Source organism: Narcine bancroftii, chromosome 1, assembly GCF_036971445.1.
Source record: "Narcine bancroftii isolate sNarBan1 chromosome 1, sNarBan1.hap1, whole genome shotgun sequence".
Lineage (NCBI taxonomy): Eukaryota > Metazoa > Chordata > Chondrichthyes > Torpediniformes > Narcinidae > Narcine > Narcine bancroftii.
In genome coordinates this window covers 389301703-389325344 of record NC_091469.1, presented here as the reverse complement: position 1 = coordinate 389325344, position 23642 = coordinate 389301703, and the positions used below count along the sequence as shown (strand labels likewise).

Here is a 23642-nt window from a genome sequence, read left to right as displayed (position 1 = left end):
GCCCCCCAATGTCCAAAGTATACACAACCCCATCTTTCTTAATCATGTGGAAAAGGCCTTCATACAGTTGTTGTACGGCACTCCTCAGCCCTGTCTGCATACAAAAACAAAATCAGCATCCAGGAGTGGTGGGGGCACATGTCGTTTAGGGGTTCCATGCTAGTTGGTAGGAACTGGTTTGCTGATTGCGACACCATGTCGAAGCTGCTGAAGGATGTCCAGGTCAGAGTTGGTTGCGAAATGAATGACCCCTGGAACGATGCAGTCAAATCTTCCTTTGGGGCCATGTGCACTCCCAGTAGAACCCACGGCAACTCATCGACCTAAATGGGAACGGTGAGTCGGGCCTTAAGTGTGGACTTTAGCTGCCAGTGGAAACGTTCCACAAGGTCATTGAACTGTGGGTGGTATGCTGCGGTGTGGTGCAGGTATGTGCCACAAAAGCGCGCAAAGGCAGTTCATAACGCAGAAGTTAATTGTACTCCGTGGTCTGTTGGGACACCAAATCTAGCGATCCAATTGACGTTGAATGCTCTGGTGCATGTCTCAGTGTCACTGGATGGCAATGGGAAGGCCTCTGGCCAACACGCGAAACAGTCTACAACTGTTAGAATGTATCTCATGTTTTGAGATACTGGCAATGGTCCAACCAGGTCCACATGCATGTGTTCAAACCGCCTGCGTACTGCCGGGAAAAGTTGAAGAGTTGCCTTAGTGTGCCATAAAATTTTGGACTTAATGTTGAAGAAAACATGGCAATTGTGCAGATGGGCAGTGAAATCTTATATTTGGGGGATAGGGTATCTGTCGGGTGTAGTCATGTTATTGAGCCTACGGTAAATGCCGCAGGGTCTCATGTGTACCTTGTGTAATGGTGATGCCCAAGGACTGTTTGAGCGCTGAATGATACCTAATTCCTCCATTGCAGTAAACTCTGCCCTTCCCTGGCACGGTTTATCAGGTGGAAAGATGACAAGCCCTGGCATAAATTGGCAGGCCTGAAGTGTCTATGTAATGGGACACACCATGGGCTGTTTTGGAGGCACTGAAATTAGGAGAGAGAATACCAGGAAATTTGTTGAGCAGGCCAGCATAGGTGTCTTTGTGCAGGGTATGCACCCCGAGTTGGGAAACTCTCTCTTTGCTGCATACCAGCCGGTATGTTTGAAAAGTGGTGGCATGCACCAATTTCCTCCGCTTCATGTCTACTAGCAAGTCATGGGACCTTAAAAAAGCTGCAGCAAAAATGGGCTGTGCAATGGAAGCCAATACGCAATTCCAATGGAATGTCGCACCTCCTATCCCAATCATGACCTATAGTGTCCCATTTTCTGCTTGAAGAGCCAGGTGTTGTTGTTTATGTGATTTTTCAAAATAGGTTGGCAGGAGCAAACTGACCTCAGCACCCATGTCTACAAGAAACATATGCTTACCAGCGAAGTCTTGAAGATACAATAGGCCGGTACTTGTGCCAGCTGTCGAGGCCACTATTGGCATCCGGCTTTTGTGTTTCCCTCCTTTTTTCTGTAATAGTTACATGTCTGGACATATTAATGGGCATTTTTTCCCAACGATGATGGTAAAAACACCATACTCGCCGCCCGTCAGCGCGTTCCTCCTGCTTTGACTGAACTATGGATACAGGAGGCTCGTAGGACATGGGAGATGGATCTGCTTTGAAAACGCGCTGTATGTGAGCAGACTCTTGCGTTGAAGTACGATAGAGCCTGTCAGCCTCCTGCACTATGTCATGGGTACAGCGGAAATCCATGTTAATGATTGGTATGGTGACATGACCCGGGAGTTTGGACAGGAATAGAGACTCAGAATTTAAACAATGAGAATGACCATCCACTAATGCGAGTATCTCATTCATTAGATCAGATGGATTCCTGTCATCCAGACCCTCCATATTTAAAAGCCGGATGCCGCGTTCATGTCTAGTCAATTCCAGCGTGTCTGGGAGAAATTGACAGAGCCTAGTGTACTGGTTCTCCGCCAGGGGATTGGCAACTTATTCTAGATGCTTTAGCTGTTGTAGCAGCATCAAATGCACCTACAACATGCCAGGATTTTGTGTCTTCTTCCATTATTGCCATGAAGACGAAACTAGGTTTCATCCTGATTAAGCCATTCCTGAGGTTGATGGGTCCAGAAAAGAGCCAAGTGAAGTCCCACCGCATTAACTGCCGCCGTGGTGGTAGTTGCTGCTGTTGTTATAGTTGTGTCCATGGTAACTGGAGATTCAAGCTTCAGCTGAATCTTGCAGTTGGGGTCACCAATTGTAGCGACTACTTTGGTAGAGTGACTAAAGCAATACACCCACACCAGGTTAGTCAACACAAGACTGCTTTATTCAGGCTTTACAGGCTTCTTTTATACTGCATATCCCGGGCTCCATGGGACAAGGTGGGACATCATTATGAGTTTTCTGCCAATCCACAGGACCGGCCGGTTTAAATTAAGCCCTGTGAGTTTCCTACACCTGCAGGAGACTCAGCAGGTCAAAGTGCCATTCCTTGGCACGCAGCCTACCTGTCCGTCTTATGGTTCCGCGTGCCTGCCGAAGAACCGCGTCGGCAATGATTTGCAATACCGCACTGCATCCGCTCGTACCGCTACATGGTCGCTACACACAGTCACATTTTCATTCCCCCCCCTTTGGAAAAAGATAGTAGCTATAGAGAAAGATTTAATGAGAAGGGAAGATATAGAGAAAAAGAGAGAATTGACAGAGAAAAAAATAAAATATGATACATTGCAAACGTACAAAGTGGAGACAAACATTATGAATTAGAAGAGAAAACCCACAAAATATTGGCTTGGCAACTAAAAACAGAACAGGCAACAAGGAAGGAGGATAAACAGATCTCATATAACCCATTTCAGATTAATGGAAATTTAAAAAAAAAATATATGCAATTGTATCAAAGCAAAAACTCAGGGAAGAATGACAAATAGATGAATTTTTGTCAAACATTGAATTACCCCAATTACAATTCGAAGATCAAAATAAATTACTAAGGCCTCTGATAATTACAGAAATACATGACACCCTAATGACATTACTAAATAATAAAATACCAGGCGAAGATGGATTCCCTTCAGAGTTCTATAAGGTATTCATTAAATTATTAATTCCGCCCCTCTTAGAGGTAAGAAACAGGTGGAACGGACCCAGAATTTGCCTGACTCATGTAAAATGGCAATAATCACAGTAATTCCAAAAATGGGAAAAGACCCATTGTCACCAGCTTCATATAGACCAATATCTTTACTAAATACAGATTATAAATTAATAACAAAATTATTAGCGAATAGATTAAGCAACTGTGTACCGAAATTAGTGATGCTAGATCAGACAGGATTTGTTAAAATTAGAAGAGCGGCAGATAATGTCTGTAAATTTATTAATTTAATCCATAGAGCACAAATAATCAAAACACTAACTGTGGCAGTGGCTTTTGATGCAGAGAAAGCTTTTGATAAGGTGGAATGGAATTATCTGTTTAAAGTACAGGTACACAATCCTTTATCCAGAACACCTGGGGGACAGTGTGTTCCGAATTTTGAATTTTTCCAGATTTCAAAACAAAAGCCAGCTGCCCCAGATTAAAGCCCACCCAAATTGTGCTGCCGTATCCGCCCCCTTCCAGTTGCGCTGGCGTCTCTCCTCCTAGCCCACCCGAGACGCGCTACCGTCTCTCCCCGCCCACCCGAGTCGCGCTGCCGTCTCTCTCCCCCGTCGCCCACCCGAGATGTGCTGCAGTCTCTCTCCCCCCCCCCCCCCCACCAAACCTAGTTGTGCTGCTGTCTCTCCCTCCGCTGTACCAGTGCCAGGAAAAAAATGCCGGTTTTTGGAGCTTTCTGGATTTTAGATGTCCGGATAAAGGATTGTGTACCTGTACTACAGAAATTCAAATTACTGGAAAAAATTATTAATTAGATTAGGGCACTGCATAATGGTCCTTTGACAATAGTGGTAACAAATGGATATGTTTCAGACCACTTTAAATTGAGTAGATTAACCAGACAAGGATGCCCATTATCACCATCCTTGTGTGCTTTGGCAATAGAACCATTGCAATGAACAAAGTCAATTATACAAAATGTAAAGGGGAATCCCCTTTTAAATTGCAATCACAGGCCATATGTTATCTAGGTATCAGGATAGATAATAATTTAAATCATTTGTATAAATTAAATTACCAACTGTTAATTTAAAAAATACAGGAAGACATTAGAGAAATGGAAAGATTACCATTAACTTTAATATGGAGAGTAAACTGCATCAAGATGAATGTTTTTCCACAGCTACATTATCTGTTTCAAACGCTGCTGATTCCCTTGACAGTGGAATTTTAAAATGAAATTAAATAAATTAATAAGAAAGTTTTTATGGAAGGGTAAAAAATCAAGAGTGGCTTTAGAAAAATTAACATGGGTGTATAAACAAGGAGGATTGCAGCTACAAACTTTCAAAAAAATGGAATTATACTTCTTCCTCCTTCGCCATCAGGCCACGCCTCCCATAAAGTTTTGGCATGGCAATTGAAAACTAAACAAGCTGCAAGGATGACTAATGCTGTGAGGAAGGACAATTCAGTTACTTTTAAACCTCAGGAAATTAATGACCACTTTTTGTCATTTTACCGGAAATTAAATGCTTCTGAGGGAGTGCGAAATGATGGTTTCATTGAAACATTTTTGTCAGAGTTAAATTTACCAATGTTGAAGGAGGAGGATGTGAGAAAGTTGGATTCTCCTTTTACAGATTTAGAAATAAAGGATGTTATTCAACAAATGCCCAATGGGAAATCACCAGGTGATGATGGGTTCACTGCTGAATTTTATAAAGTTTTTTTATGATGATCTGTCCTCTGTATTTATGGATGTTCTTAATCAGATAACTCAGGAGCAAGCTTTGCCAGACTCGTGTTTGAGTGCAATAATAAGTTATACCAAAAAAAGACGGAGACCCTTTGAAGGTTTCTTCTTATCGACCAATTTCTTTATTAAATGTGGATTATATAATAATAGCAAAATTATTAACAGATAGATTAATAAAGTATTTACCACAATTAGTACATTCTGACCAGGCTGGTTTTATTAAAGATGGGTATGCTTCAGATAATATTCTTAGAATGGTTTCATTGATCAATACTTCACGTAAGCAACCCAACCTACCAATGGTAATATCATTAGATGCTGAAAAAGCTTTTGATAGGGGCGAATGGAATTTTTTATTTAAAGTTTTGGAGAAGTATAAATTTGGACCCTTATTTATTGGTTGGGTGAAGGCACTATATAATAATCCTGTAGCAAGGGTAGCGACAAATGGTCACACTTCCTTTTTAAAATTAACACGTTCATCTTGTCAAGGTTGTCTTTTGTCACCAGCCCTATTTCCGTTGATCATTGAACCGTTAGCTCAGGCTATCAGGCAGAATGAGAATATTGCAGGTATAAGGATTGGACAGGATGAATATAAGATTAATTTATTTCCTGATGATGTTTTAATATATTTAACTAATCCGGATCAATCTTTAATTTATTTGCCGAATTGCTTAGAATTATATGGCAAATTATCTGGATATAAAATGAATTGGGATAAAAGTGAAATATTGCCAAATTCTGAAGGAAATTATGATCAATGTAGACAAATTAGTAAATTTCAATGGACTGATAAAATTAAGTACTTAGGGATAATGATTGATATAAATTTTCAATCATTATATAATGTACCGTTAATGAGAAAGATTAGAGTGCACTTGAGTAAATAGAAAGATTTACCTTTAACTTTAATAGGTCGAGTAAATTGTATAAAGATGAATATTTTTCTGCGAATTCAATATTTGTTTCAATCGATTCCTTGTTCTCTTCCGAAATCTTTTTTTCAAGATTTAAATAAAGTAGTTCGAGAAGTTTTAGTGAAAGGAAAATTAGCAAGAGTAGCGATGCATAAATTGACCTGGCAGTATGCTTTGGGAGGTTTGCAATTACCTAATTTTTAAAATTATTATGAAGCAGCTCAATTAAAATTTATTAATCTTATGTCAGATGTTTCTAATCCTCATAGTTGTGCTAAGGTGGAATTGGCTGCGATATTAGAATTTTGTCCTTATCAGTTTGTATTTAAATGGAATATTGTTTGATTACAGAAATATAATGTACCAATTTTGAAACATTTATTAGAAATGTGGACTAAAAGGAATTTATTAATAGGATCAAAAGGTAGTTTATCAATTCAAACTCCAATATATCAAAATAAATTGATTCCTTTGTCATTGAATAATAGAGTTTTAGAAGATTGGTGGATTAAAGGAATAAAAAGATTGCAGGATTGTTTTGAAGAAGATAAATTTTTATCATTTAATCAGCTTAAAGAGTAATTTGGGATTTTAGAGAATTCTCTGTTTGTTTATTACCAAATTCTTTTCTTTGGCTTGGCTTCGCGGACGAAGATTTATGGAGGGGGTAAAAAGTCCACGTCAGCTGCAGGTTTGTTTGTGGCTGACAAGTCCGATGCGGGACAGGCAGACACGATTGCAGCGGTTGCAGGGGAAAATTGGTTGGTTGGGGTTGGGTGTTGGGTTTTTCCTCCTTTGCCTTTTGTCAGTGAGGTGGGCTCTGCGGTCTTCTTCAAAGGAGGTTGCTGCCCGCCAAACTGTGAGGCGCCAAGATGCACGGTTTGAGGCGTTATCAGCCCAGTGGCGGTGGTCAATGTGGCAGGCACCAAGAGATTTCTTTAGGCAGTCCTTGTACCTTTTCTTTGGTGCACCTCTGTCACGGTGGCCAGTGGAGAGCTCGCCATATAACACGATCTTGGGAAGGCGATGGTCCTCCATTCTGGAGACGTGACCCATCCAGCGCAGCTGGATCTTCAGCAGCGTGGACTCGATGCTGTCGACCTCTGCCATCTCGAGTACTTCGACGTTAGGGATGTAAGCGCTCCAATGGATGTTGAGGATGGAGCGGAGACAACGCTGGTGGAAGCGTTCTAGGAGCCGTAGGTGGTGCCGGTAGAGGACCCATGATTCGGAGCCGAACAGGAGTGTGGGTATGACAACGGCTCTGTATACGCTTATCTTTGTGAGGTTTTTCAGTTGGTTGTTTTTCCAGACTCTTTTGTGTAGTCTTCCAAAGGCGCTATTTGCCTTGGCGAGTCTGTTGTCTATCTCATTGACGATCCTTGCATCTGATGAAATGGTGCAGCCGAGATAGGTAAACTGGTTGACCGTTTTGAGTTTTGTGTGCCAGATGGAGATGTGGGGGGGCTGGTAATCATGGTGGGGAGCTGGCTGATGGAGGACCTCAGTTTTCTTCAGGCTGACTTCCAGGCCAAACATTTTGGCAGTTTCCGCAAAGCAGGACGTCAAGCGCTGAAGAGCTGGCTCTGAATGGGCAACTAAAGCGGCATCGTCTGCAAAGAGTAGTTCACGGACAAGTTTCTCTTGTGTCTTGGTGTGAGCTTGCAGGCGCCTCAGATTGAAGAGACTGCCATCCGTGCGGTACCGGATGTAAACAGCGTCTTCATTGTTGGGGTCTTTCATGGCTTGGTTCAGCATCATGCTGAAGAAGATTGAAAAGAGGGTTGGTGCGAGAACACAGCCTTGCTTCACGCCATTGTTAATGGAGAAGGGTTCAGAGAGCTCATTGCTGTATCTGACCCGACCTTGTTGGTTTTCGTGCAGTTGGATAATCATGTTGAGGAACTTTGGGGGACATCCGATGCGCTCTAGTATTTGCCAAAGCCCTTTCCTGCTCACGGTGTCGAAGGCTTTGGTGAGGTCAACAAAGGTGATGTAGAGTCCTTTGTTTTGTTCTCTGCACTTTTCTTGGAGCTGTCTGAGGGCAAAGACCATGTCAGTAGTTCCTCTGTTTGCGCGAAAGCCGCACTGTGATTCTGGGAGAATATTCTCGGCGACACTAGGTATTATTCTATTTAGTAGAATCCTAGCGAAGATTTTGCCTGCAATGGAGAGCAACGTGATTCCCCTGTAGTTTGAGCAGTCTGATTTCTCGCCTTTGTTTTTGTACAGGGTGATGATGGTGGCATCACGAAGATCTTGTGGCAGTTTACCTTGGTCCCAACAAAGCTTGAAAAACTCATGCAGTTTGGCATGTAGAGTTTTGCCGCCAGCCTTCCAGACTTCTGGGGGGATTCCATCCATACCTGCTGCTTTGCCACTTTTCAGTTGTTCGATTGCCTTATATGTCTCATCCAGGGTGGGAACCTCATCCAGCTCTAGCCTTAGGGGCTGTTGAGGGAGCTGGAGCAGGGCGGAATCTTGGACTGAGCGGTTGGCACTGAAAAGAGATTGGAAGTGTTCTGACCATCGGTTGAGGATGGAGATCTTGTCGCTGAGGAGGACTTTGCCGTCTGAGCTGCGCAGCGGGCTTTGGACTTGGGGTGAGGGGCCATACACAGCCTTTAGAGCCTCGTAGAAACCCCTGAAGTCGCCAATGTCCGCGCTGAGCTGGGTTCGTTTGGCGAGGCTAGTCCACCACTCATTTTGGATCTCCCGGAGTTTGCGCTGAAGATGGCTGCATGCGCGACGGAAGGCTTGTTTCTTCTCTGGACAGGACGGCTTTGTAAGGTGAGCCTGGTGGGCAGCTCGCTTCTTTGCCAGCAGCTCCTGGATTTCCTGGCTGTTTTCGTCAAACCAGTCCTTGTTTTTCCTGGAGGAGAAGCCCAGTACCTCTTCAGTGGATTGCAGTATGGTAGTCTTCAACTGATCCCAGAGGGTTTCAGGGGATGGGTCCGTGAGGCGGGTTGCATCGTCGAGCTTTGCTTTGAGGTTTGCCTGGAAGTTTCCTCTCACTTCGTCTGACTACAGGTTTCCAACATTGAACCTCTTTCTGGGGGCTTTATTGTTCCTGGGCTTTGGCTTGAAGTGAAGGTTGAGCTTGTAGCGAACCAGCCGGTGGTCAGTGTGGCATTCCGCGCTAGGCATGACCCTGGTGTGGAGCACATCTCGCTTGTCACTTTCTTGCACCAGGATGTAGTCCAGGAGGTGCCAGTGTTTGGATCGGGGATGCATCCAGGTGGTCTTAAGGCTGTCCCTCTGCTGAAAAAGGGTGTTAGTAATGACAAGCCGCTGTTCTGCGCAGAGCTCCAACAGGAGGCGCCCATTGTCGTTGCACTTGCCGACGCCATGCTTGCCCAGGATTCCTGGCCAGGTTTCTGAGTCTTTGCCGACACGAGCGTTGAAGTCGCCCAGGATGACAACCTTGTCGGCTGTAGGGGTGCGTTGGATGAGGTTGCGCAGGTCGGTGTAGAACTTGTCCTTTTCTGCTGGTTCCGCCTGGAGGGTTGGAGCATAGACACTGATGAGGGTGATGTGATGCTTGTTTTGAAGGGGGAGTCGCATGGACATGATTCGGTCCGAGAGGCCTGTCGGAAGGTTTTCGAGTTTGGAGGCAATGAAGCTCTTGACCATGAAGCCTACACCAGATAGGCGTCGTTCATCTGAAGGCTTGCCAGACCAGTAGAGTGTGTAGCCCGCGCCGCGTTCTTGGAGGCTGCCTACATCTGCCAGGCGGACTTCACTGAGAGCGGCTATGTCGATGTCAAGTCTGAGGAGTTCATGTGCAATGAGGGCAGACCGACGTTCAGGTCGGTGGCTGTCAGCCTTGTCTAGCATGGTTCTGATGTTCCAGCATGCTAGCTTGAGTTTGTGAGCATCTTTTGAGGGGGAGGACGTGGAGGGGGAGGACGTGGAGGGGGAGGACGTGGAGGGGGAGGACGTGGAGGGGGAGGACGTGGAGGGGGAGGACGTGGAGGGGGAGGACGTGGAGGGGGAGGACGTGGAGGGGGAGGACGTGGAGGGGGAGGACGTGGAGGGGGAGGACGTGGACCTGTCCTCGGGCCTGCGCAAAGGAGCTTTTAGGTGGAGTGCAGTGCGCGCAGTACTGGCCCCACCCTTTACACCCATGGTTCGTGTGCCGTGGCCTAGCAAGCTGGGACGTGGCAGCGAGGTCCTTGGGTCGTAGGTTTTATATCGGAGTGGCCTTCTCCTATGCAGGTTTCTTACCCGGGCTGGAGGGGCCTGCCTCCCCTCCTAGGTCGGTCCATACTGCCCGGACCGGGGCCAAGGCCGCCGCAGCTCACCCTGTGCCTGGACTGGGGCCGCCGCCTCTCACTCTCTGCCCGGATCGGGGCCTCCGCCTGCCCCACTCGACCGAGGCCGGGGCCGCCGCCTCCCCCTTGCTCCTGCCCGGATCGAGGCCGCCGCCGTCTACCCTTTGCCCGGACCGGGGCCGGGGCCGCTGCTGCTCTCCCTGTGCCCGGACCGGGGCCTCCGCCTGCCTCTCTCGACCGAGGCTGGGGTCGCCGTCTCCCCCTTGCTCCTGCCCTTATCGTGGCCGCCGCCGTCTACCCTTCGCCCGGACCGGGGCCGGGGCCGCTGCTGCTCTCCCTGTGCCCAGACTGGGGCCGCCGCCTCCCACTCTCTGCCCGTATCGGGGCCTCCGCCTGCCTCACTCGACCGAGGCCGGGGCCGCCGTCTCCCCCTTGCTCCTGCCCGTATCGGGGCCGCCGCCGTCTACCCTTCGCCCGGACCGGGGCCGGGGCCGCTGCTGCTCTCCCTGTGCCCGAACTGGGGCCGCCGCCCCAGTTCTGGCTATGACCAGCCTTTCATCACATGAAAGGATGAAAGGATGAAAGGTTATTACCAAATTAGGGCATTAGTAAAAGATAATTTTGGAAGAGAAATTAAAATTTCAATTTATGTTAAGACATCCAGCTGTGCTTAAAATATTTATCCATGGGAAGCAAAATAGACTGTTCTCGGATCTGGAGGAAGCATGAGAATTTGCAGGACGCCTACAGGACAGAAGGAGAGTTGAAGAGATGTAACAAGAATGAAGAACGGCGATAAAATACATATAAAGATGTAAAAATAATGTATATGTAAGAACTAAAGAAGGGAAAGAGAAGGGAGGAAAGGAAGTAAGGGGGGGGGGAAGAGGGTGAGCTTTGTTATAAGTGTAAAAAAAGTCTTTTCTGGGGGAGTTGGGTGGGAGAGAATAACCGTCACTGCGAAATCAGTTGACGCTTGCGAGCGTGTTCGCAATCCAAATAGAGAGGGGAGTTGTGGTTGCCCAGCAAGGGATAAGGTGCAACTCAGAGAGGGGGAGACGACATTTGGGGCTAAGGGAATATTAGATGTGGGAGTTGTTGAAGTATTTTATGTTTTAAATGTGTTGTCATACATTGAGTTTAAAAAGGGAAAACTGAGAGATGAAAAGAGGGATGAAGGTGGTGAGGAAATGGAAATGAGGTGTAAACAGGATATGAGATGGCCATGTTGAATTATATGACTATGAATATTAATGGAATACATAACCAAATTAAATGGAAGAGGCTATTAAATTTCCTGAAAAAAGAAAAAAATAGACATAGCATTTGTGCAGGAAACGCATCTAAATGAAGTGGAACATAATAAATTAAAGAGAGACTGGGTAGGGCACGTAGCGGCAGCATCATATAATTCAAAAGCTAGAGGTGTAGCTATATTAATTAATAAAAATTACCAATCAAAATAGAGGAGGAAATAATAGATCCAGCAGGGAGGTATGTAATGATAAAGTGTCCAATATATTCAAAATTTTGGAATTTGCTCAATATATTTGCACGTAATGAAGAGGATCAAAAGTTTATGCAAGATTGTAGATTGTAGATGTGCAAGGGAATATATTGATAGGAGGGGATTTTAATCTTAATTTGGATCCAATGTTGGATAAAACTGGACAAAAGACTAGCAAAAAGAATAAAGTGACCAAATTTATGGTTAAATCAATGCAGGAAATGAAACTTATGGATATATGGAGGAGGCAGCACCCAAGGTAGAAGGAATACTCATATTATTCGAGAAGGCATAAAACATACTCAAGGATTGATATGTTTTTGTTGTCAGCCCATATTCAAGGGAGAGTTAGGAAAACTGAATATAAAGCTAGATTGCTATCTGATCATTCACCCCTGTTATTAGCAATAGAACTGGAGGACATCCCACCAAGGACATATAGATGGAGGTTAAACTCCATGCTACTTAAAAGGCAGGAATTTAGAAAGTTTATTGAACGCCAAATTAAAATGTACTTTGAAATAAATATGGAATCAGTGAAAAACAAATTTATATTATGGGATGCAATGAAAGCTTTCATTTCAGGGCAGATAATAAGTTATGTAACTAAGATGAAAAAGGACTAGAATCGGGAAGTAGAGCAGTTGGAAAGGGAGATAGTAAGTACAGAAAAGGAACTAGCAACAAGGGATGATATAACAAAAAGAAGAGAATTGGTGGACAAAAAATAAAATACAAAACATTACAAAAATACAAGATGGAGAATAACAATGAAAACAAAGCAAAAGTATTATGAACTAGGAGAAAAAACACACAAAATATTAGCCTGTCAACTTAAAACAGAACAAGCTAAAAGAACTGTATTGGCATCAAGGAAAAAGGACAAACAAATTACATATAACCCAATAACTTTCAGGAATTTTATGAACAATTATACCAAACTGAAAACGAGGGGAAAGATGATAAAATAGAAGAGTTTTTAGCTAAAATTGAACTGCCAAAATTGCAAGACGAGGAACAAAACAAACTGATAAAACCATTTGAAATAGAGGAAGAACAGGATATATTAAAAAAGCTGCCGAACAATAAAATACCTGGAGAGGATGGATTCCCAGTAGAATTCTATAAAACATTTAAAGAGTTATTAATTCCTCCTCTCCTGGAAGTAATGAACCAGATAGAAGAAACACAAAACTTGCCAGATTCATGTAAGACAACAATAATTACAGTAATACCAAAGACGGGGAAGGATCTATTAACACCAGCATCATATAGACCAATATCTCTACTTAACTCAGATTATAAGATAATAGCAACATTTTTAGAAAACAGATTGGCGGACTGTGTACCAAAAGTAGTAAAACAAGATCAAACTGGATTTATTAAGAAAAGACGAACAGTGGATAATGTCTGTAAATTTATTAATCTAATTCATGCAGTTCGGGGAAATAAGAAGCCAACAGTGGCTGTTGCTTTTGACGCTGAAAACGCCTTTGACAGGGTAGAATGGAATTATTTATTCAAAGTATTACAGAGGTTCAACCTACCAGAAAAATATATTAATTGGATTAAAGCATTATATAATGGACCATTGGGGAAGGTAACAGTAAATGGATATGTATCGAACCAATTTAAATTAAGTAGGTCAACTAGGCACGAATGTCTATTATCTCCCTCACTGTTTGCTTTAGCAATAGAACCATTGGCAGAACTGATAAGAACAGAAAATAAAATAAAAGAGATAAAAATGAACGAGAAGGAGTATAAAATCAGTTTATTTGCAGATGACTTCATAGTATACTTAACAGAACCAGAAATATCAATAAAATAACTACATAATAAATTGAAGGAATATGGAGAAATATCAGGATTCAAGATCAACGCAAATAAAAGTGAAGTGATGCCAATGAGTAATGCGGATTATACAGAATTTAAAAAAGAATCACCATTTAAATGGCAAACACAAGCAATCCGATACCTTGGTATAAGGTTAGATAATAATTTAAGCTACTTGTACAAATTAAATTATCAGCCACTAATAAAGAAATTACAGGAAGACTTAGAACATTGGAAAGAATTACTGCTAATGTTGATAGGGAGGGTAAATTGCATTAAAATGAATGTCTTCCCAAGGATACAATACTTATTTCAATCATTATCAATTCCCTTCACAGAGAAATTCTTTAATGAACTAAATTTTTATGGAGGGGGGAACCTAAGATAGCGTTAGATAAATTAACAGAGGTACAACCAAGGTGGTTTCCAAATTGGGAAACTTTAAAAATTATTATAGAGCAACACAATTAAGATATTCATCAGATTTTTATCAGACAAGGGAAAAACCAGATTGGACTAAGATAGAGCTAGATAAAATAGGGGAGAAGGTACCGGAACATATACTTTATAAGTGGGATGAAAAGCTGGTATGATATAAAAGCTCACCAGTATTGCATCATTTACTCAATATATGGAAGAAGATTCACTTAGAAAGGAAAAAAACAAATGACCAAATACCAAAATTATTATTGACGCAAAATCAGCTAATCTCTTTTACAATAGATATCCTTTCCTTTAGAGAATGGGAGAGAAAAGGAATTAAAAGAATAGAAAAGAATTAAAAGAATAGAAAATTGTTTTTTGGGAAATAATTATTAACACTTGAACAAATGAAGTACAAAAATTGAATAACTCATGGTACAATGTTTGCCTGCCCACTTAAAGGATAAATTGGGAAACAGACTGAGATTACCAGAAGGAAGCAGCTTTGAATATGTGATTACAGACACAATGATAATTAAAAGATTTATAACGAACATGTACATCAAGCTGCAAGAGAAGGAAAATGATGAAATAAGCTATAAACCCAAACAAAAGTGCAAAAAAGATTTAAGCATAAAGATAAAAATGAAACATGGGAAAAGTTATGTTCTGGAACTATGAAGAATATAATAAACACAAGGTTACGCATGATACAGTATAATTGGTTACACAGGTTATATATCATGCCCCAAAAGTTAAAAAAATGGGATCCAACATTATCAGATAGATGTTTTCGCTGTAAGAAGGAAACGGGAACAACAGTACATGCAATTTGGGCATGTGAGAAAGTGAAAATGTTTTGGGAACATCTAAATCAGGTATTAAATAAAATCACAAAAAACAACATACCAAAAAATCCAGAGATCTTTCTTTTAAGTAATATAAGAAGTAAAGAATTAGGCCTCAAATTGGATGAAGTACAAAAAAGATTTATTATGATAGCCTTAGCTGTAGCAAAAAAATGTATAATGTCAACTTGGAAATCAGAAGAGAGCCTGAGAGTACAGCAATGGAACATTGGAAATGAATAAATGTATTTCATTGGAAAAAATAGCATATAATTTAAAATATTTTGTCACATTATTTGAACAAATTTAGGAACCGTAAATGGAACATAACAGAGAGAGCTTGCCTCGGACCTCCACCCCCTAAAATGATAAAATGATAAGAAGACAAAATGACTTGATCCATTGTGTATAAGAAGATGACACATTTTTCTTGTTTATTTTCATTGTTTAATGACATTGTTTAATGGTTTTATTGTCTTCTATATGTTGAACGTTTATTGGTTTTGGAGGGGGGTGGGAAGGTGGGGTGGAAGGTAGGGGGGAAAAAGGGGGAGAAAATGCCACTGTGTATATTTAAGAGGGAAATGTTTGTATGCATTTTGATTAATATGGTTCACAGTGTGAAAAATAAAAAAAACTATTTAAAAAAAAATTAAAATTTCTAAGTTAACCAAATTTGGATTTATGGTTTAAAATTTTTTTAGATAAGGGTTTTATATCAGAGATGTATGCATTATTACAAGATACTATGGTTTAAAAAAATTACATACATCTCGGATTAAATGGGAGCATGATTTAAATTGTGAGATTAGTCAGGTGGATTGGGAAAATATGTGTTTTGATGGGTTGACTAAATTAATGTAAGATATAGTATGGTTAATTATAATTTTTGCATCAGTTATATTTAACCTCTGAAAAATTGAAAAAATATGGTTTAGTCATTCAGATCAGTGTTTTAGGTATGGTTTATGTGTCGGCAAGTGCAACGACAATGGGCGCCTCCTGTTGGAGCTCTGCGCAGAACAGCGGCTTGTCATTACAAACACCCTTTTTCAGCAGAGGGACAGCCTTAAGACCACCTGGATGCATCCCCGATCCAAACACTGGCACCTCCTGGACTACATCCTGGTGCGAGAAAGTGACAAACGAGATGTGCTCCACACCAGGGTCATGCCTAGCGCGGAATGCCACACTGACCACCGGCTGGTTCGCTGCAAGCTCAACCTTCACTTCAAACCAAAGCCCAGGAACAATAAAGCCCCCAGAAAGAGGTTCAATGTTGGAAACCTGCAGTCAGACGAAGCGAGAAGAAACTTCCAGGCAAACCTCAAAGCAAAGCTCGACGATGCAATCCGCCTCACGGACCCGTCCCCTGAAACCCTCTGGGATCAGTTGAAGACTACCATACTGCAATCCACTAAGAGGTACTGGGCTTCTCCTCCAGGAAAAACAAGGACTGGTTTGACGAAAACAGCCAGGAAATCCAGGAGCTGCTGGCAAAGAAGCGAGCTGCCCACCAGGCTCACCTTACAAAGCCGTCCTGTCCAGAGAAGAAACAAGCCTTCCGTCGCGCATGCAGCCATCTTCAGCGCAAACTCCGGGAGATCCAAAATGAGTGGTGGACTAGCCTCGCCAAACGAACCCAGCTCAGCGCGGACATTGGCGACTTCAGGGGTTTCTACGAGGCTCTAAAGGCTGTGTACGGCCCCTCACCCCAAGCCCAAAGCCCGCTGCGCAGCTCAGACGGCAAAGTCCTCCTCAGCGACAAGATCTCCATCCTCAACCGATGGTCAGAACACTTCCAATCTCTTTTCAGTGCCAACCGCTCAGTCCAAGATTCCGCCCTGCTCCAGCTCCCTCAACAGCCCCTAAGGCTAGAGCTGGATGAGGTTCCCACCCTGGATGAGACATATAAGGCAATCGAACAACTGAAAAGTGGCAAAGCAGCAGGTATGGATGGAATCCCCCCAGAAGTCTGGAAGGCTGGCGGCAAAACTCTGCATGCCAAACTGCATGAGTTTTTCAAGCTTTGTTGGGACCAAGGTAAACTGCCTCAGGATCTTCGTGATGCCACCATCATCACCCTGTACAAAAACAAAGGCGAGAAATCAGACTGCTCAAACTACAGGGGAATCACGTTGCTCTCCATTGCAGGCAAAATCTTCGCTAGGATTCTACTAAATAGAATAATACCTAGTGTCGCCGAGAATATTCTCCCAGAATCACAGTGCGGCTTTCGCGCAAACAGAGGAACTACTGACATGGTCTTTGCCCTCAGACAGCTCCAAGAAAAATGCAGAGAACAAAACAAAGGACTCTACATCACCTTTGTTGACCTCACCAAAGCCTTCGACACCGTGAGCAGGAAAGGGCTTTGGCAAATACTAGAGCGCATCGGATGTCCCCCAAAGTTCCTCAACATGATTATCCAACTGCACGAAAACCAACAAGGTCGGGTCAGATACAGCAATGAGCTCTCTGAACCCTTCTCCATTAACAATGGCGTGAAGCAAGGCTGTGTTCTGGCACCAACCCTCTTTTCAATTTTCTTCAGCATGATGCTGAACCAAGCCATGAAAGACCCCAACAATGAAGACGCTGTTTACATCCGGTACCGCACGGATGGCAGTCTCTTCAATCTGAGGCGCCTGCAAGCTCACACCAAGACACAAGAGAAACTTGTGCGTGAACTACTCTTTGCAGACGATGCCGCTTTAGTTGCCCATTCAGAGCCAGCTCTTCAGCGCTTGACATCCTGCTTTGCGGAAACTGCCAAAATGTTTGGCCTGGAAGTCAGCCTGAAGAAAACTGAGGTCCTCCATCAGCCAGCTCCCCACCATGATTACCAGCCCCCCCACATCTCCATCGGGCACACAAAACTCAAAACGGTCAACCAGTTTACCTATCTCGGCTGCACCATTTCATCAGATGCAAGGATCGACAATGAGATAGACAACAGACTCGCCAAGGCAAATAGCGCCTTTGGAAGACTACACAAAAGAGTCTGGAAAAACAACCAACTGAAAAACCTCACAAAGATAAGCGTATACAGAGCCGTTGTCATACCCACACTCCTGTTCGGCTCCGAATCATGGGTCCTCTACCGGCACCACCTACGGCTCCTAGAACGCTTCCACCAGCGTTGTCTCCGCTCCATCCTCAACATCCATTGGAGCGCTTACATCCCTAACGTCGAAGTACTCGAGATGGCAGAGGTCGACAGCATCGAGTCCACGCTGCTGAAGATCCAGCTGCGCTGGATGGGTCACGTCTCCAGAATGGAGGACCATCGCCTTCCCAAGATCGTGTTATATGGCGAGCTCTCCACTGGCCACCGTGACAGAGGTGCACCAAAGAAAAGGTACAAGGACTGCCTAAAGAAATCTCTTGGTGCCTGCCACATTGACCACCGCCAGTGGGCTGATATCGCCTCAAACCGTGCATCTTGGCGCCTCACAGTTTGGCGGGCAGCAACCTCCTTTGAAGACCGCAGAGCCTACCTCACTGACAAAAGGCAAAGGAGGAAAAACCCAACACCCAACCCCAACCCACCAATTTTCCCCTGCAACCGCTGCAATCGTGTCTGCCTGTCCCGCATCGGACTTGTCAGCCACAAACGAGCCTGCAGCTGACGTGGACTTTTTACCCCCTCCATAAATCTTCGTCCGCGAAGCCAAGCCAAAGAAGATGTGTTGGAACATTTTTACATTCTGTTTGGTTTTGTGAAAAAGTTCATCCTTTCTAGTTTAAAATTAGGATTTTTCTTCAAAGTTTATTTAAAATTCATTTTCCTTTAGATCGAAAACATTTTTTGTTAGGTTATTTTATTACGTTAGTGGACTTGGGGTTGGACAGGTTTCAGATAACATTTATTCGTCTAACATAGACAGTTGCTCGTAAATTTATTGCTGTCTTGGAAAGAAGAAATGGAGTTAAATTTAATTCAATGGCAAAATGAGTTGAAGTCGTGTATTTATGTGGAGAAAATAACATATAATTTATATAATAATTATGATTTTTTTGTTAAGACGTGGACACCTTATATGAAGAATATGAATTTAGTAATATTGTAAATTACTGAATGTTTTTTATTTTTAATGCTCCCCTTGATGGATCTGTTGGGGGAGGGTGTGGGTTTGTTTTATTGTTTTATTATTATTAGATTACTTATTCTGTAAAAGTCTGTTTATTCTTATTGAAAAAATACTAAATAAAGTTTTTAAAAAAGAGAATACATCTGGAGATAAAGATGATAAATTATCAAATACCAAAAATGTTACTAATTCAAAACCCATTAATTCTTTTTACAATACACACTTTTTTAAAGGAATGGGCAATAAAAGGAAATGAAAGAATAAAAGATTGCCTTTTGGGAAAAATTTATTGACATTTGAACAGTTAAAAAATAAATATGGAATATCACATGGTATAATATTTTCATACAATCAGTTGAAAACGTATTTAAAAGAAAAGTTGGGAACTAGTCTAAGATTACCTGAGTGTAGCTGCTATGAAGACTTAATTACAGACTGAAATATTTAAAAAAAAATTACAAACATGTATAGCAAATTGGAATACAAAAAAAATGATGAAGCAATATATAAACCCAAACAAAGTTGGCAAAAAAAAATTAAATATATGAATAAAGAATGAAACGTGGAAGGAACTATGTGCAGGGACCATGACTAATACAATAAATACTCAGTTTCATATGATACAATTCAATTGACTACATAGACTATATGTTACACCTCAAAAGTTAAAAGAATGGAATCCAACAATATCGGACAGATGCTTCCGTTGTAAACAAGAAATTGGAACAATAATACATGCAATTTGGACATGTACGAAAGTGAAACATTTTTTGGGAGGATTTAAACCTAATATTAAATAGAATTGCAAAATAGGATACCAAAAGACCCAAAAATCTTCCTGTTAAACAACATAAAAGTCTAAAATTAGACAGGGCTCAAAAAAAATTTACTATTATTGCGCTCGCAGCAGCAAAAAAGTACATTATGATAACTTGGAAAATGGAAGCAACCTTAAAAATGCAACAATAGACATGAACAAGTGTATTCCATTAGGAAAAAGTACCGACAACCTAAAAGCTTTATTTGAACAAATTTTGGAACCATACAGAGAGTATCTTAGAAACCGCCAATTTTAGACCTCCATCTCTTGAAGTGATAAGATACAAGTACGAAAATAATTAAATATGAAATATTGGACTGCACGATTTATTTTTCTTCTCTTTTGTATTCTTCTATTGTTTATTTATTTCTTCTTCCTTCTTTCTTTCATTTCTTGCCTTTGGTCTCAGTCTTGATGAATGGTTCTGGCTTACAATGTTGTCAATTCTTTGACTCCCACTTTTGCTGCTTGACTCTCTGAATTATGTCTAGCAAAAGGTTTAGATTTCAGTATCTTCTGTCTCCTTCGCATCTCCAAAGTTCTATTCTACTGTTTTATTTTGCTTAAAATTGAACATTGTACTGGGTACTAAAAATTCAAACATTTGTGTTCTAGATGCTGAAGTGGAGTTGGTGTCTGGAGCATCTGATAACTGTTTGATTGTTTGGAAGTTGCAGAATTTTAAAGTAAGAGTTCCATATTCCAAAGTATCCAACTATTTCCATTAGATTCTAATATTTCAGGAAAGTGGTCCCTTTTTTTGCATATCAAAGTGGATGTGACTGAACAGCAGATTAACGTGGTAATTTATTGCTCAAATTTTTTGGATAATAAGATGCTTTAATTTTATCTGAACCATTTTTTGTTTAGAAAAAGTAGTTTTGCACTGTGTAAATAAAGAATTGTTAAAAAAATAACAGCAAGTAGTGTGTTTATGGAACAGGATCTCTGCTACACATACCTCCATGTTAATTGATTTTCTCTCCAGATCCTTTGTCATCATTACTTCCACAGTTCCTCAGAAATTCTTGTTCGTTTCCACCATGTGGATGTTGGGTTTTGGCAACATTGGGTCAGTCTGTTAATAAGCTTTACCTTTCCTATACTTAGCACCAGTATGGTCTGATATTGTTGGAATTCCTACATTTGAACATACAGAAGTTTTAAAACAACAAATTTTGGCCTTTGCAATGCATAATGCATTCATTTCTTTCTTCCAAAAGTGAATTTGAAATGGTGGGTGATCCTGAGAAAAAAGGTAAACTCCATCTCCTTGCCTGGACTTTAGTGCATTTATTGGGATGGAAAATCTTGGGGACACCATTGCCAGTTCAAACTTATCTGAAATCTTTCATATCACACTCCTGATGAGCACTTTCATATCTAGAATATTTGTAATACAATATGCATTATCCTTTTTACTCAATATTATTGTTAACCTGCTTCTGCGCTATGTGAGCAAGTGGATCAGATTTAAAATCTTTTTGTGCAATTATTTTTCAGACTTGTGACATGATCCATAGACTTTCTTAGTGTGATGTTACATAAGTATTATTCTTCATGTTCTCCAAGAATTATTTGTTATTGTGTTTTTTTTTCCAGTTTGCAGCATCCACCTGGCTGGAAGGTCATCCAGGAGCAGTGTGTGCTGTATCTACTATAGATGAAACTCATGGGTCAGAAAACCCAAAATTGCTGATCGCTTCAGCAGGAGCAGATTCAACTGTTAAAATATGGAGAAAACAAGGTCTTGTTGGTAATGCATAATTTTTTCTTTGTAATTTATGACATTAAAATGAAAGAAGGATGCTATGCAGTGTTCTTATTTTAGCAAATTTCTTATTATCACTATGCCTATATGTTTACAAACATATCTTTTTCATATTAGCAGAATGAATGTGGAAAGATGGAAGATATGATTAAAAATCATAACTCTTTTGTATGACATGATAATACAATGATGAAATTACTGGAGTTTTATCTAGAGATGTGTTAGAATTCCACCTTGGCAATTGGGGAATGTAAATTCAATTAATTATGTACATTTAGAATTAGAAAGATAGGGTCAGTAAAGTTGGTTGGGAAACTAATGAAATTTCAGGGGAGGAATTCCGCTGTCCTTCAATCTGATTTACATACGACCAATAATGCACAACATTAGACCATTAATCGCCTTTAGTTGAGATTTGTAATGCTCAAAAAGTCTCCATGTTTTTTGCATGGGGAATAGAGTAGTAAATGGATGTTTTGCATAATTGTGTTGCCAATTAGCATCAGGATCTTTTGGACCAGCAATGTTGTTATATTTTTGCATGCATTATTCATTCATGTTTGTTGGGCTGTATTTTGGAATTTTTTGAGGGAAGGGCTAACTGCTTTCTTTTTGAGGGATTCTGCTAAATGGTTTCACAGTACTTGGAGAGCTTAATTACCAAATAGGTTACAGCAGTGAATTCTAGACTTCTTCAAGTTGGCTGTAATATTAAAGTTACTATTAATTGATTTTCTTCCTCTAATCAGCTTCCAGCTGCTGCCTCGTGCATTTCCTTTAAATTCTAACTGTAACTGTACAATTAAGTTGAGTAAAGAAAGCTTGGAAAGCAGCCACGTTTTTCATTCTCACAACAATTTACTCAATTGAGAAGCATGGAGACGATGTGGAGGCCCAAGTACTTAGACATCGACCCCCAGCTTACAAAGAGTGGCGACACTGGCATATGATTTTCACGAACTATGTCAACAACTATGGCGACAAGATACCGAACAAGTATAGAACCTAATTAGGCTCTGTGAGTTGCAAAGTTTTTGAATGCATAGAAGGATATGAAAATTTTGTTTCGGCTATCTCTAAGTTGGATAGTTTATATGTATGTGAAGACTCCCAATTAGGTTTTTGCCAGACACTAACTGGCAACCAGGTGGCAGAAGCCAGGAAAATCATTAGATGATTTCTTCAGGAAGTTGGAAAAGATAAAGAGAAACTGTAATTTTTGAGATCATAGTGAAGAGCAGTTTGGAAACGAGGCAATGCATGATGCATTCATCGCTGGCATTGCCTCACCTGCAATACGCCAGCATCTCTTAGAAAACAAAACACTGGATTTACAGACTGCTTATAACCAAATTACTGTGTTAGACGTAGCTCAACACAATAATAATGCATATGCTACCCCGGCGGTCCATACAAGTGCACTAGTGAACCCTGAGACCCATCACAGGTACCGCAGGTATGTGAGGTCAATTCTTTAGCAGGGCTGCCTGATAACTTTCCATTTGCTCTTGAGAAACCAGCTGTGGCTGCCACTTGTAATACAAAACAGAAATGTTTCTTCTGTGGTTTCTCTTATCATTCATTGAAGAGGAAATTTGCTAATTTCAGAAGGCATAATTGAAATGCACATATCACCATGGCCATGAAGGGACATTATGTCCAGATGTACAAATCCAAGACCTCGCCAAGCTCAATACTGGCTACACTTACTACTGTGCACAAGGACTCGCTCAAGCCACAACCTTTGCGACTGTGAATAGTAAAAGGTTAAGTGCTCTGTTGGATTCTTGCAGCACTGATAGGTACATTAGCGAGAAAGTCACGCAGGAACTAAAACTAAAGGTTCACCCATCCTGTAAAGGCATTACTATAGATCAGAAAACTTTAAACATTAGTTCTCAAGGATATGTTGTTGTTGACCTAACTCTTAGTCTTAATAGCCAGTTATATGCTGCTGCACTACTTCGCGTGTTGAAGGACCTATGTTCTGATTGGTCAGGATTTCCAGCGTCGGCATCTGAGTGTGAAATTTGAATACGGAGGACCTTTGGCTGAGCTAACTGTGAATGGTGCTTATCATTACTGTACACTGACAGCAGCAAAAATAGAAGAGCCATCCTTTTTTCCAAACTCATCACCAAGCTGTAAACAATTGCTGCCAAATCAAAACTCTAGCAAAGATGATCAGGACTTCATTGCAGAGGAAATTCGCTAATTTCAGAAGGCATAATTGAAATGCACATATCACCATGGCAAGCC

The 23642-nt window shown here is 41.4% G+C and overlaps 1 protein-coding gene across 1 annotated transcript in view; it reads left to right on the top strand.

Moving 5' to 3' along the window:
* Window positions 1-23642, top strand: part of elp2 (elongator acetyltransferase complex subunit 2) — a 197616-nt gene that overhangs the window by 8040 nt on the left and 165934 nt on the right. The window contains exons 3-4 of the mRNA XM_069913639.1: window positions 20228-20298; window positions 21215-21368. Of these exons, the coding sequence (XP_069769740.1) occupies window positions 20228-20298; window positions 21215-21368 (225 nt within the window). The remainder of the gene's footprint in view (window positions 1-20227; window positions 20299-21214; window positions 21369-23642) is intronic.